Source organism: Pongo abelii, chromosome 8 (assembly GCF_028885655.2).
Source record: "Pongo abelii isolate AG06213 chromosome 8, NHGRI_mPonAbe1-v2.0_pri, whole genome shotgun sequence".
NCBI classification, from domain to species: Eukaryota; Metazoa; Chordata; class Mammalia; order Primates; family Hominidae; genus Pongo; species Pongo abelii.
Window position 1 is genome coordinate 25,096,186 of NC_071993.2, and position 18,865 is coordinate 25,115,050.

Here is an 18,865-nt window from a genome sequence, read left to right on the forward strand (position 1 = left end):
CCCACAGAAAGCCAGAATTAATGGAGTAAACTGGTGGAGGGGCCTTCTGCTGGAGTTCCCTGGCCTTGTTTCCTCACACTTGGCAATGTGCTGTCCCTATAGCCTTCCCTTCTTTACTTCCAGGCCACAACTGCAGCCACCCGAGTACTAAGACTCCTCTCTGGGCTGGACACCCTTCCACAGGTCCCCAGGACCCACAGTGACATCCAGAGTAGAAACAACAAATCAGTGTTCACACTCTGACCACACTCAGTTGTGGGGCTGGGCACCAGGATATAACCACTCACTTTATCACCATAAAAGAAAGCACAAATCATTACTGCTGAGTCTTCCCATATATGTGAAAATAGAGAGAAGGTCCCCACCCCACACCCTAAATAATATCATTTGAATTCTTATGTTAGGTTGCAGTATTCTTGCAAATTAAAAAAATTACCCTTCATTTTCATCTCCATTTTTAAAAACTGCACTCTTCATTTTCATAACATTATTGATTCTTTTATCCTAAAGCATTGTTAAATGAAATATCATAAAACAGAACTTGTAATAACTTACCCTGTAACTTTTTAGTCTGATGAAATCAACCTTCATCGAGACAAATCGATCTGAATTTCGGCTGATGTTCTTAAGGTGTTCTACAAGATCAGCACAGAACTTGTAACCTCCTTTAAGCACACACAGGACCATGATGTCACTATATCCTATATCTTTCATAATATCCTTGGCCAGCCGCTCAATTCTGAAAGAAGGATAAAAGATATATTAAGGCACAACTACTTCTGAGTATTTATGTTGCTTTAATGAAAATGCAAGATGTATTGTACATATTCGATTACTCAGGGGAATATAGAGAAAAGCTTGGGAAACAGAAACCCACAGACAGAAAAGCTTTGTTAAGGTTGAACATAAGGTGCTCAAAACATACTTTTTTTTTTTTTAAGATGGAGTCTCACTCTGTTGCCCAGGCTGCAGTGCAGTGGCATGATCTTGGCTCACTGCAACTTCCACCTCCTGGGTTCAAGCGGTTCTCCTGCCTCAGCCTCCCAAGTAGCTGGGATTACGGGCACCCGCCACTATGCTCAGCTAATTTTTGTATTTTTAGTAGAGATGAGGTTTTGCCATGTTGGCCAGGCTGGTCTCGAACTCCTGACCTCAGGTGACCTGGCCACCTCGGCTTCCCAAAGTGCTGGGATTACAGGCATGAGCCATCATGCCTGGCAGTATTTACTGAATTCTAAAGAAGACACATGATCATAAAAAATGTACATCAGAATATCTGGCATGCTCCTTAAAAAGGAACATTTGGGTCAAGAGCGGTGGCTCACACCTGTAATCCCAGCACCTTGGGAATCCAAGACGGGTGGATCACTTAAGGTCAGGAGTTCCAGGCCAGCCTGGCCAACATGGTGAAACCCCGTCTCTACTAAAAATACAAAAATTAGCCAGGCATGGTGGCAGGTGCCTGTAATCCCAGCTACTTGGGAAGCTGAGGCAGGAGAATCGCTTGAACCAAGGAGGCAGAGGTTGCAATGATCTGAGATTGCACTACTGCACTCCAGCCTGCACGACAGAGCAAGGCTCCTTCTCAAAAAAAAGAAGGAACATTTGTTTCCAACATGATGAAGTAAGGAGGTGAACATATCCTCTCCAGAAAAGCAACTATAAAACTGGGCAAAACTGCCAAAAACAACCATCTCATCATGTTGGAAATCAACCAAAGGCATACAACAAACTGAGAAGCATTTAATTCTGAAAACACTGAATATTGGGTAGAAACAGCATGAGTCTGGGGCATTCTTGTGTGGGGATGCTCTTATTACCCCCCAGCCCCCATCCCCAGCTCTGTTGTTCAAACAGGTAGTTCCACCAAGGTGGTGCACTGCCAGAGGGAGCTCACCTGATTGGGAACACTGTAAGCTAAAATGGTCACCTTGGTGGCAGGGCTCCATTATCCTGAGGTGCAGTCCCTGCTGAGCAGTGCACTGGCAGGCTGGCTGGGGATTTGATAGGAAGTTCCAGGGAGGAGGTTAGACAGTCATAGAACAGGGGCACACAATAAGTTCTTCATGCATCTCAACTGACCAGAGGCTGTACATATGCACAGCAGAGTGAGTTCAAGCCACCCACACATCCCTGGACAATGCAGTCTGTGTACATGTGCAGAGAAGGCACAAGAAGCTCAGGGGAAAGTAAACGTCAGAAAGATTTGAAAATAGTTGGAAATTTGAATCTACTTTCAAGTCCCCACACACCCCCATCAGCAGAGAGTGGAAGAGTTACTGGCTTGACGTGTTTGAGCACAACTTCTAACCAATTCTAGGCCAAACACTAAGCTATTCAAACACAGGGTGATCCCTAGTAAGTGAGGCTTAAAAATAAAAACAAGAGAAAAGTAAACCTCGCAGACATCAGAAGTCACACAGTGAGGTGGGTGGATCTCTTGAGGTCAGGAGTTCGAGATCAGCCTGGCCAACACGGTGAAACCCCATCTCTACTAAAAATACAAAAATTAGCCGGGCTTGGTGGTGTGCACCTGTAATCCCAGCTACTCAGGAAGCTGAGGCAGGAGAATCACTTGAACCCAGGAGGCGGAGGTTGCAGTAATCCCAGACTGTGCTATTGCACTCCAGTCTGGGTGACAAGAGTGAAACTCTGTCTCAAAAAAAAAAAAAAAAAGTAGAATTTCACAGAGTGGAAGATAAAAAAAGGAAACAACAACAGCAATGAATAGAAAATAGTTATAAATATGATAGATACCAAACATTATATCAATACTCATTTTAAATATGAATGGTCTAAATATAGCAATTAAAAGACAGACTGTCAGGGTGGATTTAAAAAAGATCTAATTGTATATTGCCTACAAGAAACTCACTTTATGGCTTACACCTATAATCCCAGCACTTTGGGAGGCCAAGGCAGGCAGATCCCTTCAGGTCAGGAGATCGAGACCATCCTGGCCAACATGGTGAAACCCCATCTCTACTAAAAATACAAAAAATTAGCCAGGTGTGGTGGTGCATGCTTGTAATCCCAGCTGCTTGGGAGGCTGAGGCAGGAGGATCACTTGAACCCAGGAGTTGGAGGTTGCAGTGAGCCGAGATTGCGCCACTGCACTCCAGCCTAGGTGACAGAGTGAGACTCTATCTCAAAAAGAAAAAGAAACTCACTTTAAAAATAAATATAAAAACACAGATAGATTAAAGGGATGGAGTAAGACATGCCATGCTAACATTAATCAAAAGAAAGTTGGAGTAGCTATTTTAATTTCAGACAGAGCAGACTTCTGAGTAAAGAATATGCAGGGATAAAGAGCATCATTACACAATAATAAGGAGGTCAATTATCCAAAGAGACATAACAATTCCTAATATATATGCTCCTAACAACAAAGTGTCAAAAACCTAATAGAACTGCAAGGAGAAACAGGCAAATGCACTATTTGGAGACTTTAACATCCCCTCTATCAGTAATTGACAGATCCAACAGTCAGAGAATCAGTAAGCATATAGTTGAACTGAGAAGCACCATCAACTGACTGGATCTAATTAACACATATACAATACTTTACCCCACAATAGCAGGATACACATTCTTCTTAAAAGATACCAGTAAGAAAATAATAAGACAAGCCATAGGCTGGGAGTAAATATTTGCAAATCATATATCTGATAAAGGACTATTATCCAAAATATATAAAGAACTCTTACAATTCAATAAGAAGACAAACAATTGAATTTAAAAATTGGCAAAAGACTTGAAAAGACCTCTCTCCAAAGAAGACATATGAATAGCTAACAAGTATACTAATGATTAGGAAAATACAAATTAAAACCACAGTGAGATACCACTAGACAGCCACAAGAATGGCTATAATCAAAAGGACAGACAATATTCAATGTTGGCAAGTATGTGGAAAAACTGAAACCTTCATATGCTGCTGGTGGCAATGTAACAAGGTGCAGCCACTTTGGAAAATAATTGGCAGTTTCTTACACTTACCAGAAAACCCAGAATTCCACATTGAGAAATCCATCCAAGAGAAATGAAAAGATATGTCCACACAAAACTTATATGTGAATGTTTATAGAAGCATTTCCACAATAGCCAAAAATGGGACATCCAAATGTATATCAACTAGTCAATCAATAATTAGCTATTGTACAATTTCCTTACACAAAATGGCCAGAAAAGACAAATTTACAGAGAAGGATGCTGGAAGTAGGAGCAGGGATGGGTTGCAAACAAACTTTTGGGGACGATGGAAATGTAAAACTGGATGGTGCTGATGTTGCCTGACCATAAAAATTTACTAAAAATCATTTAGTCGTTCACCTGCAATGGGTGAATTTTGTACAGTAGTATATAAATTAATCTTGTGTGTGTGTGTGTGTGTGTTTGAGACAAGGTCTCGCCCTGTTCCCCAGGCTAGAGTGCAGTGGTGTGATCATGGCTCACTGCAGCCTTGACCTCCCAGACTCAAGTGATCCTCTCGCCTTAGCCTCCCTAGTAGCTGGGACTACAGGCCCGTGCTACTATGCCTGACTAATGTTTTTTATTTTTTTGTAGAGACGGGTTCTCACTACATTGCCCAGGCTGGTCTCAAACTCCTGGCTCAAACAGTCCTCTTGCCTCAGCCTCCCAAAGTGCTGGGATTACAGAACGAGCCACTGCACCCAGCCCTGTAAATTACATCTTAATTTTTTTTGTTTGTTTTTTGAGACAAGATCTCACTATTTGAAACTAGCCCAGGTTAGTCTCAAATTTTGGGGTTCAAGTGATCCCCCCACTTCAGCCTCTGGAGTAGCCTGGATTACAGGTGCATGCCATAGCCCCTGGCTTATAAATTTATTTTAATGGTGAAGACGGACATTCTTGGGCCCCACCCTAGAATATCGATTTGAAATTTCTAGACATAAAGCTTAAGAATATGGGTTTTAACAAGTTCACTGGATGATTCTCTTGTACGAAGAAAAGGCTTAGGGTAACCCTACCACCTACCCAGGAGTCAATCATGTTCTGACTGATTTTAAATTAATTTTAAATCAGAAAATTCAGGTAAGAAATGCAAGAATTTGTTTAAATTAGGAGCTTCCCAAACTGGTGTTAAGGGAAATCTCTTCTGAGAGTTATAAATAGGTAAACTGAGTACAAAGTCTCCCTTTGCACAAAAAATGGTTGGTTTAATTGTCAAAGTCAAGCAGGTTTCTTTTCTGTGTCCTTCTTTTCTTTTGGCTGGAATTTCCATATTTTCAATATGCTAATGTTTGTTTTGATTTGTCAACTGAGAGACAAAAATATGGGAGATACAAAATTTCCAACGTTTATTTGATCACGGAACTGTCCCCCCTCTGCGAGAGTGGGACTTCTATGCCACGGAAAAGCCATCTTAGGACATTGTTATTTTGAGGCTGTTACTTATAATAGCTTATGTATGTATATCCTTCTTACCATATTACCATACCGCCTGAACAAATGTCCAGGTAAACCATTCAGTTTAAGCATACATTCATTTTATTTCAAATTCACTGCCCTATATAAAAGTTCTCTCTACCACTATAAAAAGCAGCTCAGGAATAGGGTCCTAAAGTATATTGTGGGATTCACCCAAGTGTGGGCCAGCCCATTGCAGGACCAAGATTGACACAGGTAATCACACTCACCTGTCCACAATGATGCCATGAGGGATGAGGACATATTCCAAGTCTCCGTAATAGTGCTGTGGGTACGTGAATAAATTCAAGTCATACCCTGGCCAATCGTCCATAATCTGCAAATCAAATTATTTTGGTTATGGTATTTTTTCATCAGAAATTTCTGTTTAAAACATAATAAAAGAGTATCATTTGAAAGCAGAATTCCCTCAACCTATGAAAAGTTTAGTGGAACAAGGTTATTTGTTTCCACAACCTGATACAAGGCGCAGTACTAAAGTGAACAGAGCACTCCATTCCCAACTATTGGCATCATAAAATATTTGTTTTGTTTTGTTTGAGACTTTGAGACAGAGTCTTTCTCTGTCACCCAGGCTGGAGTGCAGTGGGGTGATCTTAGCTCACTGCAACCTCTGCTTCCCAGGTTCAATCAATTCTTCTGCCTCAGCCTCCCGAGGAGCTGGGACTACAGGCATGTGCCACTACGCCAAGCTAATTTTTGTATTTGCAGTGGAGACGAGGTTTTGCCATGTTGGCCAGGCTGGTCTTGAACACCTGACCTCAAGTGATCCACCTGCCTCACCTTCCTAAAGTGCTAGGTTTACAGGCATGAGCCACCATGCCTGGCCTATCATACAATACAAATATAAAGTCAGTGTTTTATAGCTAACCCGATAGTATTATTTATGAGGGCATATGTGTAATATATAATTTGTCTCCAAATTATGTATTTATATATTATATTTCTAATATATAATATATTTAAATGTAAATATATCATAATAAACAACATATTTGTAATTCTAAAATACATGCAGTATCATTATTATATTATACATACTATTACATTTCTATTCATTGTAAGTGCCTCATCTGCCTGGAAAAGATTTCTTATTAAAAGTATGTATCTCCTGGGATCAGAGTAGACCCAAACTTTTGAGTGTCTAGTCACTATAGTAAAGACTTTAAAAGGATGTACTATGTTGGACACTTAAACCGTCCTATTAGAAACTGATGGTCCAGAAAATTGACCTATTCACATAGTGGATGGACTGATAGTAAGTCTCCTTCTCTCTTAGGACTTGATGTACTAGTTTTACAGTTAGAATAGTAAAGAGGTGGGGGAGGAATGGAAGGTGAAGATGGAGTTACTTTTACTTTCGGAACATCAAGAAAAGATGTAACAATGAAGTGTTACACACTCAGATCATACTCTAGCTGTATTCCAGTTTCCCATTCTTTTTTTTTTTTTTTTCTCTCTCTCTGAGACAGGGTCCTGCACTGTCACCCAGGCTGGAGTGCAGTGGTGCGATCTCTGCTCACTGCAACCCTGCCTCCCAGGTTCAACTGATCCTCCAGCCTCAGTCCCCTGAGTAGCTGGGACCACAGGTGTGTGTCACCATGCCCAGCTAATTTTTATGTGTGTTTTGTAGAGATGGGGTTTTGCCAGGTTGCCCAGCCTGGTCTTGAGCTCCTGGACTCAAGCCATCCACCTGCCTTAGCCTCCCAAAGTGCTGGGATTACAGGTGTTAGCCAGCACAACTGGCCTCAGTTTCCCATTCTTTACTCACTCTTGCACACTTTGACTCCTCTGTCCACCTTTGAGCTTCTGAGGCCTTTCACAATGCAGACCCACCCTAATTTTCCAGCTCAACTCCCTACACCTTTGCTTCCTGCCTTCAGAATGGTTTGCTGTCAAGTCAGGATCCTTCCCAGCTCTGGGTTTCATTCATTCATTTGCCGTGCACCCCTTCATTCTCTCTCCCCCTTTCCTCCTCTACCTCTGTATTCTGAACTCAGAAGCCCAGGTCACACCCCACTTCTTCCTGGAGGTCTTGCTGACTGCCCCCAGCCTCTGATCTTCTTTCCCAAATTCCTGGTGCCCCTTGTAGCTCTCTGTCTTACCCAAGGCTCCCATGCAGGATCCTTGAGAAGGCTCCTGTCCCTTGGAATTGTCACTGACTCCTTTCTTTCATCCCCCTCAGGCAACACAGCAGAAAACTATCTTCAATTCCCTCGAAATTTATCCAGGACCACCTCTCGGCACCTCCACTGCTGTTCCCCCACCCCCAGGCCAGTCCATTGCCACCATGATTTCTCCCAGGACTGTCCCAGGAGCCACTACACTTGCCTCCCTGCTTCCACTTTGCAGTCCCTCCACATGGAAGCGGGCATGCTCCTTTAAAAATGCACATCATAGCCAGGTACAGTGGCTCATGCCTGTAATCCCAGCACTTGAGAGGCCGAGGCAGGAAGACCCCTTGAGGCCAGGAGTTAGAGATCAGCCTGGGCAACACAGCAAGATCCTGTCTCTGCAAAAAATTAAAAAATGAGCCAGGCAAGGTGTTGCCTGCTTGTAGTCCAAGCTACTCAGGACGCCAAGGTAGAAGCATCACTTGAGCCCAGGAGTTCAAGGCTGCAGTGAGCTATGACTGTGCCACTGCACTCCAGCCTGGGTGACAGAGCAAGACCTTGTCTCTCAAAAAATAAAAATAAAAAACAAAGGACATCCTATCATGGCAGCCTTCTGCTTAGATTTTTTTCAAGGGCTTATCACTTTACTCCAAGTAAAGACCAGAGTCCTCACTGTGGCTCACCAGGGATTACCTGTCTGACTCATTCCTGGCACTCTTCCTCTTCCCTCTGCTTCAGCAGCTGTTCTCTTTCAAGTCCTCTGATCTGCCAATCACATCCCTGCCTCCTGAGCTTTGCACTGGCGCCTCCTCTTGCCTGCGACACTCTTCCTCCAGATTTCCACATGGCTGTCCTCTACTTCTTTCAAGTCTCCATTCAATGTCACCTCTGCAAAGAGGCCTTCTCTGACCTTCATAGCCTGTTTTACCACTGGATGACGTGTGTGTGGGTGGGTGTGTTCTGTCGGAACATGAGCTCCTTCTGGCGGAGACTTTTTCTGATTCGTTGTTGAATCCCTCAGTGCCCAGAATGCTGATCTGGAATATGGTAAGTGCTCAAAAATGTTAAATGAATGAATAGATGACACAGTTTCTATCCTCTGGCTACCTAAAAACCTGAACTCCAACCTGAACTTTCAGTTTGTCTCCTTGTGATAAACAGCACCACTGTTCAAGGTTCTGGAGATTCCAATGTGTCATATCCACTGGCTGACTGATGGCCACATGGTGTATATCATCTATGTTATTTTGTAAGCGACAGAATCTCCCTCTGTTGCCTAGGCTGGAGTGGAGTACCACAATCATAGCTCACTGCAGCCTCAAACTTTTAGGCTCAAGCAATCCTCCCACCTCAGCCTCCCAAGTAGCTGGAGATAAGGAGCTCAGCTACCATGCTCAGCTTATTTTCTTAAATTTTTCTGTAGAGATGAGGTCTGGCTATGTTGCCCAGGCTGGTCTCAAACTCCTGGCCTGAAGGGATCCTCCCACCTTGGCCTCCCAAAACACTGGGATTATAAGTGTGAGCCACCATGCCCAGTCCATCTGCATATTTGCAAAGTGTCTCGTTTGCTCTCCCTCTACCATCAAACTGGCTGGTGGGACTGCTGGATTTCCACCAAGCTCCTCTGGCTGCCACCCTGAGAACTCCTTGTACCTATAACCTCTAACACTACAGCAGCTGGCCAGAATCTAGACTACCAGCTGTACATGAGGAGACTCTAGGAGAGCCTCTGGCAGGCCACAGTAAAGACCAGACCAGGAGAACCCTGACTGGCTCCAGGCCCCAGGGGGATCATCCAGGTGTACAGCACTTTCTGGATCACCTTCCAGACCACATGTACTATCTACCCCACTTTCTGGAACTCCTCCACCAGTGGCACCATTAACTAGTGGTCTTCTGAATCCAGTCCTCCAACCACATCAATCCTTTACTGCCCCCATTCCCATTGAATCTCGGAGCATACTCTCCACTCCGTGTTCAAGAGTCTGGCTCTGACATTTACTACTGTGATGTTAGGGAGATGACTTACCATCTCTGAGATCCAGTTTCCCCTTGTTTTTAAATAAGACACAATAAAACCTATGGATAAGGTTATTGTAAGGATAATGTACTTAGAATACCTGGAACACTGCATGGTGTATAATACACGATGTTTGACGCATAATGCCAAAGAAAGGAACGAGACTAAAAGTGCCAAAAATGAATGCCAAAAATAGGAAAAAAAATGATAAGAAAATCACAAATGAAACAAACCTATAGATTAAAACTGTAACATGGATCCATAGCCCAGAGGCTGCATAGAGTAATGTGTTAAGAGCATGGACGTGGAAGCCTCACACACCTGGGACAAGCCTGCCAGCCATGAGACCTTGGGCATACTAAATTCTCTAAGTCTAAGTGTATTCATCTATGAAATGGAGTTAGTGCCTGCCTCATATGGCTATGGTGAGCATTAAATAAGATAATGAATGTAAGATTCATATCAGTTTCTGGTCTACAGTACTTATGCAATAAATGCTAATCATTTAGATGAACTGAAACATCAATCATTTAACAACAAGTTATATGTTTTAATTCATCTAAAGAAGTGCCTCAAACCTATATGCCAGTGTTATTATCTCAGTTAAAACTATACATTTGAGGCCTGGCGCATTGGCTCATGCCTGTAATCCCAACACTTTGGGAGGCTGAAGTGGGAGGATCACTTGAGCCCAGGAGTGTGAGACCAGCCTGGGTAATATAATGAGAACCCATCTCTACAAAAAATAAAAAAAAAATTGTTCTGGTGTGATGGCGTGTGCCTGTAGTTTCAGCTACCTGGGAAGCTGAGGAGGGAGGATTGCTTGAGCCTAGGAGGTCAAGGCTGTAGTGAGCCATGATCGCGTCACTGCCCTCCAGCCTGGGCAGCAAAGTGAGACTGTCTTAAGAAAACAAAACAAAAGTATAAAAGTAGAAGAAATATATTTCTCTAAAACTGTTCTGTAATCCAAATTGGCCATTATTTTCAATTAATCTGAAATAGTGAGTTTTCATTGTTGAGATGAAAGTCAATTCAAGATGATGGAAATACTGGTTTATGCTTTATTAACTTCAATGGTGCATGCAAATCGTGTTGTAAATAAATCAAAACCTGCAGGAATGGAGGTTGCTATGAACTGTAGATAATTGTTATTCACTTGCTTTTTAAAAAATCAAAACCAGAGTCTATAGATAGTTTCAGTATCACAGATAATATGCTCTAAGTGTATTCAGTACAATGCTTTCTCTGTTCAAAACAGCAAAACATAGCCAAGCTGGGGGAAGTGACAAACCCATTAACTGAGTCATTTTATGCAACATCCAAATCCCAGAACTAATTCTGATTCTCTTTTTTGCACTGAAGATGCACTGAAAACTTTGTAAGTCATTAAAAATAATTTTTTTGTGCTTGGACTATTTTTTGCATTATTTTTCTCCCTGAGTGAGAAAACACATATAAGAAGCTAATCACTGCTCCTCTCCCCTGATGAGCTCCACAGATTGGCCCCATCGTCTCCGTCAGGCCATAGCGCTCATCTGTCCTCCACCAGCAAGAGAAAGGGGGTCTCATCCCTTCACTCTAATTCAAAGAATCCCAGACAGGAATTCTGGGATTCCTGTCCTAGCCCTATAGCCAGGGACGGAGGTACCCTGGGAAGGGCCCCACCTCACAGCCACACATCTTGAAAAGTGGAGACAAGTGGTTTGCTAAAAGATTCCCAGGTTCTGCTCACAGAGGAACGAAGGAAGCTCGACAGGCCAACCACCTCCTATCCACGTGCCTTCCTCTTCTGTGGTGGGTTTGCCCCTCAGAAGGAAAACTCATTACCACCTAGCAGAGCTGTGCTTTCGATGGATTACTTATCTCTGATATTACCTGATTACTTATCTCTGATACTGCCGTATTTTCATGGGGGGTGACGGGAAGCCAGCCATAACAGAAACACAACAATCATTTCAGATTTCTCTCTTCTCCTGATTCCTACCAAACTCACTTAGGTAAGTACTAACGATGGCTCAGTTGATAATCCTTTGGCAAAACCAAACCAGACAAAAACAAACAAACAAAAACATGTCTAATAACCTGATCCCCAAAAGCCAGGTGGATAGAGAAGATCTTTATCTCTCCCTGAGAAGTAACAAAGAGGTATCAACCAGGGATCTGGTGACTTTATTAGCTCCAGATCAAGTGACAAGCCAACTCCGAGCAAAATTTCTGACCTTAGTATCTACCTCTCTTATGTGGCAATTAGCATTTGCTACCATTTATTGTTAATGATATAAATGTCCTACCTCCCCAGTTCAACCGAAAGTCAATTTATAGGCAAGAGCCATCTTAAATCTCTTCATATTCCCTTCTCTTGCACAAGCTTTACTTCTCATTTTATGCTTATATCATCTGACTCTACATCCCTTGCCATCTTTATCAACAAATTTCTACCAACTCGGAATTTTCTTCTCTACCTCATTCCTGGACAATTCCTTGGGTGATTTACTCCAATGCCTACCTTGGCGATCCTTCCAACGACTTCATCTTGTAGCTCCTTCACCAGCCTTAGCTCAAACTACATCCTTAGCTCAAACCACATCTTTATTCCCCATTTAGCAATACATTCACATAGCCAGACCAGTCCTACAGACGGCCCCAACCCTGAAATTCCGTCCTGGAATCACAGCTTCCTATGTAGTATAGTGATTGAAAGCTGGTTCAAATCCCGCTTCTGCCATTTGCTACTTATGTGACCTGGGTGATTTACTTAATCTCTCAGTGCCTCAGTTTCCTCTTCTGTAAAATGGGGAGTACACTAGACCTCCCTTACAGATTTGTGCTCAAGAAATGCTTGCTATTATTACCTGCCCTCTGCCCCTTTTTTGAGATAGGGTCTCACTCTGACACCCAGGCTGGAATGCAGTGACACGATCATGGCTCACTGCAGCCTTGACTTCCTGGGCTCAGGTGCTTCTCCCACCTCAGCCTCCCTGGTAGCTAGGACTACAGGCATGCACCACCATGCCTGGCTAATTTGTATTTTTTGTAGAGAGAGGGTTGGCTGCCCAGGCTGGTCTCGAACTCCTGGGCTCAAGTGATTCGCCCTCTCGGCCTCCCAGTGCTGGGATTACAGGTGTGAGGCACCACTCCCAGCCACCTGCCCCTTTTTAAAACTGGTACTAATTTGATTTTTTGTATCCCATCCTTGAGAGCTTTCTATTCTCCCAGTAAACTCACCCTCTCCAGCTCTCCCTTCCCTCCTGCCTTACATGCCATGAGCTGCCTTCTACCAGCAGCTTCAATTCGCTCTGAAATTGCCTGCTTATATCCAACTTGAGGTTAATCTAATTATTCCAAGTTCTACAGGAGAAAAGGATGTAAATGTAGGGACTATCTCCATTATACATGGATTACTTCCCACCTTTGTGGGCTGTCATGCAAGCACCAAGCCCCTTGGCAGCTGGTCCAGTTTATACTCATTTTTTTTTTGTTTTTTTATTTATTTATGTTTTTATTTATTTTTTTTGAGAAGGAGTTTCACTCTTGTTGCCCAGATTGGAGTGCAATGGTGCAATCTTGGCTTGCTGCAACCTCCATCTTCCAGATTCAAGCAATTCTCCTGCTTCTGCCTCCCAAGTAGCTGTGATTACAGGCATGCACTACCATGCCCAGCTAATTTTGTATTTTTAGTAGCAACAAGGTTTTATGATGTTGGCCAGGATTGTACTGAACTCCTGACCTCAGGTGATCCACCCACCTCGGCCACCCAAAGTGGTGGGATTACAGGTAAGAGCCACCTCACCTGGCCCTCTACTCTCTTTATACCCCTCTCACTACCTCTTTGCATCTTTCAAAAAATTACCTTGCTTCCAAGAGGACCTCTGTTGACACCAATAGACTGGGCTATTTACAGTGTTCTCTCACTTGTTTTTTAGACTTCAACAATTTACCTACTCTATCAGTGCATCTAGATTCACCTTATTCTTTTCTAAAAGGATATAGTATGTTACGGTAGTACAAGTTGAGTACCCCTTATCCAAAATGCTTGGGATCAGATGTGTTTCCAATTTCTGATTTTTTTTCCTTTGGATTTTGGAATATTTGCATTATACTTCCTGGCTGAGCATCCCTAATCTAAAAATCCAAAATCCAAAATGCTCCAGTGTGAGCATCTCCTTTCAGCATCATGTTGGTGCTCAGAAAGTTTCAGATTTGGGAGCATTTCGGATTTTGGATTTTTGGATTAGGGATGCTCAACTTGTACTATATTTTAAACACTCTACAAATGCAGTGGTTGTTTAAAAGATTCTCCCTGCTAATGGCTTTGTAATTGTTAAATACAGTGGCTGTTTTCCATCTTGGTATCCAACTTGCTGTCCCTGTAGCATCTGACACTTCTGATGACCTCTTGACCCTGCCCCTCCTGCTCAACAATGCTCTTTTCCCAAGGCACCCACCACGCTGCCTGCCCTCCCACCCTTCAACGTTCTTTCTGGGTTCCTTCAACCGGCTTCTCCCCCACAGGCAGCATCTTAGGTTTGGGACTTTCCAGGCTTCCATCCTTAACAGTTGCTTTAATTGTTTTTTCCATATTCACTGAGCACTCCCGAACATTAAATATTATTCTTTTTGCTGATGATTTCCAAATCTCTCCAATCACTCGCCTGAATTCCAAATGTGAATTTCAAATTGCCTACAGTGCAGGCCAACCTGTGGGCCTTACAGGCACTGTAGACTCAATTTGTCCGGAATGAACTTAAAGATTGCCCTTTTTGCGTTTTAGTCCCCCTCCCATCCATCACACCACTAGGCTTGCCCCTCCTCCTGGGGCAACTGGAATGGTTTTTGTAAAAGCATAAATCGGATACAATGATTCTTTTGCATTTGGTATGCGGGTCTCTGCCTGCAGTCCACATGGCTACTCCTGTGTACCCTTCAGATCTTGGCTCAAAGGTCACCGCAGAGAGGCTGCCATGACCACCCGAGCAAAAGCATCACTCCCCGCTTCTCCTCCAATTACCCTCTATCCTGTTACCCTCCTCCTATTGCACATATCTCTATTTGAAATTTTCTCTATTTGTTTACACACTGGTTGCCTGTGTCTTCTCTAGAATGCAAGCTCATGAAGACAAGGCCTTTGTCTTTTGCACCCCAAAGCCTACAACACCTCCTACAACCCAGCAGGACAACAAACGTGTGGAATGAATAAATCAACTCATCCTTTAAGAAGGAAAGGTTCTGCTGTTAAATTAAGCACTGAGCCCCACATTTCAACCTGACCCGTTCTGTCTGAATGTGACACGTTTCCCTCCCCAGCCCACTTACTTTAGTTCAGGCCATTCATATTCATAAACAGATTATCTGTGAATGACAAGCTGATCCCTGGAAAAAGATGGCAAGTTAGCCCCACCCACCATCCTCACCACCATTGAGTTTCACATTGAACCTGACACAAGTTATAACCACCACCTTCTAGGAAAACCACTTCTCAGGGAGCAGGGAGGACGTGGCCACCAGGTCAAGAACGGGTTGGATCCTAGCACACTGAGAGATGGGTACCCTCTGGCTGACACCGTCAGGATTCTCAGGGTTAATGACGCCTAGTTCTGGGAAACCAGCACCCCACACCCTCCCATCCGGACACACTGCTAGATATTTTACATGCATCCTCCCAATTGGCTCCAGAGCCCAGCTTGCTGTTGCTCCCTTTTACAGACAAGCCATAGGTCACTCAGGAGCCGCCAGCGTGTCCTAGAGCTCCTGCAGAGGCCTCCATTGCCAGAGAGCCCCCAACCTGGGTACCAAAGGCTTCAAAGCTCAAGCTCTGTCCACTTGAGCTGCTTTATTTCCTAGCTGCCTTCAAAACCCCTCAGTGTCCTTTTTAAAAACAAAACTTGAAGCCCGCCCTGGAGGAGTCAAGAGGAGGCCCAGGAAGAAGGAGGCCTCCAGAGCAGCACGCGGGGGTCTCTGGGGCCCTGCCCGGCTCGCAGAAGCGGCTCCCGGTGGCTCACGGGGATGGGGACGGCTGGGCGCCGGCGGGACGCTGCAGGAGCGAGCTACCGGCCGGAGGACGCGGGGGGACGCTGGGAACTCGGGGTGAAGGGACGGGACTCAGCGTTTCGTCAGATTGGGGGCGGGGAGAGGAGGCCCGGGTCTGAGGATGGAAGCGATCCCCGCCGGGAGGGAGAACAAAGCGGTGGCCCTCTCTCTCCCCCGACGCACGGCAAGCATTTAATCTACAAGCAGGGTTCCAGGGAGGGAGGGGAGCGGGCAGAGCCCCAAAATCGGGAGTTTGCATTTACCACGACGCCTCGCCCGTAGTCTGGCGCCTCCTCGCTGCTCCCGGCCATGTTTCTCCCGGGGAACGCGGGAAGGGAAGACGGCGCGGGAAGGAGCAGGGAGGGCGAAGGCTGCGTGGGGGATGGGACGTGGGGATGGGGATGGGGACGGGGACGGGGACGGGGACGGGGACGGGGACGGGGCCGCCCCGCCCCGGGCCCGCCGGCGGGAAGCAGCGGCCTGGCGCGGATCCACGGCCCCGGCGCTGCGCCCCCTCCCCTGGCTAGGCCACGGGGGCGCGGGGAGCAGCTGCCAAGCCGCTACCGCTCCCCCTGAGCTCGGGCACCTGGCGCGTCCCTTGCGGCCGCCGCTGTCGCCGCCGCCGCCTGCCGCCTGCCTGATGGTCGCCTGCAGCCCCCGGCCCCGCCGCCAGGCCCCGCGGGGACTCCGGAGCAGGAAGCCCGCGGCAGGAAGAGAACGTGTCCCCCAGGCCCCTGATTCCCAGATCCACCGTCCCAGCCCTCGGGCTAACAATCTCCTTGACTCCTCCCTGCCAGATTTCATGCACGCGATTGTCCCAAGCAGAAGCGTGAATGTGCTTGTGAGCCAGCGTGCTCTTGGAGGATGGGAAGTGTCCTGGATGTGTTTTCAAACCTTGGAGCCGCCACCCACCTCCCTCCACCTCCCCTCACCTCCCTCCATCTTCCTCCACCTTTCTCCACCTTCCCCCACCTCCCTCATCCCAGGGCCTGGAGCTGGAAAGATTACACCCGATTGCCTTTAGGGTGGCCCGGATCTGCAGTGATCAGATCTGGGCTTTGAGGATCCAGCCTTTCGGCCTTTCGTCAACTGCATTCAGGGGAAGGGGGGAGCAGAGATTTTTACACATTCTCTGCTTTACCAGTTTTGCAAGAACATCTGGTCAGATTGTAATTGTTCCAGGTTGCAGCTTTATTAAAGCAATCGCTCTTTTCTGATTAGAAATCCTTCTTGTATGAGTCTGTTGTTCATTTCAACCCCTCTCACATCCCTATGCTCCGGTTCTTTGTCCACTCCTGCAGGTTCCTGCTTTTTCTGGGTATGGCTTCATTCCCCAGGTCCCTGACATCTCACCAGCGTCTTCATTCACTCAGCCCAATTCGGATCGAAGCCCTGAATCCATGAGAACTGAACACAGTTTTCCTGATGCAGGCCTCTTTTGTTCGTCTTCGAATTCTGGCACACAGAGGGGAGAGGAATGCTGATTTTGCCTATTTTAAAGGGGAGGTAGTTATCAATCGGTTAATGACGTTCTAGGTTGGAAAAATATTAGTCATAGTCTAGGTTGGAAAAATATTTGTCCTGCTGAGCAGGACTTGGCGCCCTGGTCCTGCTCAGCAGGGCTGGCTCTTCATGTCGTTTCTAAGTGCCAGCGCCTTGGAGGGTGCAGCTCCAGAGATCCCTGAAATCAGGCATCTGCTTGGCAACTGCCTCACAGAAATGGGGGGTGTTGTTTCCCAGCGCACAGGTAAACATTTTCTCTTAGTAATTGTCAGAGGGCGTTGTTTTGAGCCATTTTTGCAGTCTGCGTCTCACTTCTTTTCCCCAAAGTCAAGCACCATCTTCCATTTTCATTTTCAAAGAACAGGCCCAGGAACCATATTCACAAGCAACATCATTAAAATTTCCAGGAACAGAAAAGTGCTATCATTAGGATGATGATCAAACTTTAGAGTTCACAAGACTCTCCTGGGGAGCTGGTTAATGCAGCTTCACTGGGTGGGGGAAGATCTGTGGAAGCACCTAGAATCCTGCACCTGCTGACAGACACCAGATGGGTGTGATGTGGGTGGCTCATGACCCACGCTTTAGGAGATTCCACTAGACCATCTTACTGCTTGGATATCAAAACTTAGCCATGAGGCTCAGTGTGGATGCAGGGCCAGATTGGGGGGTACAAGGAACTTCAAAATATGTCACAGGAGTAGTTGCCGTACAGAAGTCAAAAAGCATCAATTTTGGTTCCAGCCTAGATACTGTGGAAGATGTAAGGGAAATGGTAGATAAATCTTCTTCCCTTAGAAAAGCTATTAGTTTAAACATAAAATCCAACAAGTTCACAGTGAAAAATGTAACTTGCTTGAAAGACAACAGGAATCTTATGAATGTGTGCTCAAGAACATCCTACATAGACTTATATAGGTCATCCTATAAAGGGCACAGAATGATGAGTAAATAGTTTTTAAAAATCTAATTCATTTTCTTTATTTGTATATTTTGATAATATTTTGTGCGGTCTGATTACACTTTGATACTTTGGAGAGCATTAACATAATACAAAATAATACTTGATAACCCAAATAGTATTTGCAAAGACTGGTATCCAGAAATAACAGATCATCTGTCCAGGCTTTAGTCTTAATCTTGCTTTATGAGGATTTAGAGGCAAAAATTCTTTTTAAACCTCAAATTTCTGTTACATGTTGTATTAGTCTGTTCTCACATTGCTATAAAGAACTACCTGAGATCTGGATAATTTGTAAAGAAAAGTGGTTTAATTGACTCACAGTTCTGCAGGCTGTACAGAAAGCAAGGCTGGGAGGCCTCAGGAAATTTACAATCATGGCAGAAGCAAAGGGGAAGCAAGCACGTCTCACCATGGCAGAGCAGGAGAGAGAGAGAGAGGAAGGGTGTAGTGCCACATACTTTTAAACCATCAGACCTCATGAGAGTTCACTCACTATAACGAGAACAATATGGGAGAAATCCACCCCCATGAGCCAATCGCCTCCCACCAGATCCCTCCCCCAACACTGGGAATTACAATTCAACATGAGATTTGGGTGGGGACACAGAGCCAAACCATATCACATGTCTAGTGGAATAGCTTTGGACTAGGACCTCTGTTTTTCTGTAACAATCCATGTTACTTTAGCCAATGAGTCTAAGCCAATTATATCAGTGTAATATACATCAATTTTCTCATCTGTAGAATGGAGCAACACATTTATTCTCTATTGCATATGATGAT

General features: G+C 44.9%; 1 protein-coding gene across 6 annotated transcripts in view; it reads right to left on the reverse strand.

Moving 5' to 3' along the window:
• The window catches only part of PRTFDC1 (phosphoribosyl transferase domain containing 1), a 111,028-nt gene extending 94,033 nt beyond the window's left edge, over nt 1-16,995 (reverse strand). Inside the window, exons 1-4 of one of the 6 annotated variants that reach the window (XM_024253878.3) lie at nt 16,202-16,347; nt 14,902-14,958; nt 5,664-5,770; nt 556-739 (exon numbers count right to left, since the gene is read on the reverse strand). In XM_024253878.3, coding sequence (XP_024109646.1) covers nt 556-739; nt 5,664-5,767 — 288 coding nt within the window. In that variant the 5' untranslated portion in view covers nt 5,768-5,770; nt 14,902-14,958; nt 16,202-16,347. Of the gene's footprint in view, nt 1-555; nt 740-5,663; nt 5,771-8,261; nt 10,124-14,901; nt 14,959-15,878; nt 16,094-16,201; nt 16,348-16,968 lie in introns of those variants that run through there. The other 5 variants (XM_024253879.3, XR_008510346.2, XM_054522096.2 and 2 more) reach the window with 5 other exon arrangements.
• Nucleotides 16,996-18,865: the final 1,870 nt, after the last annotated feature.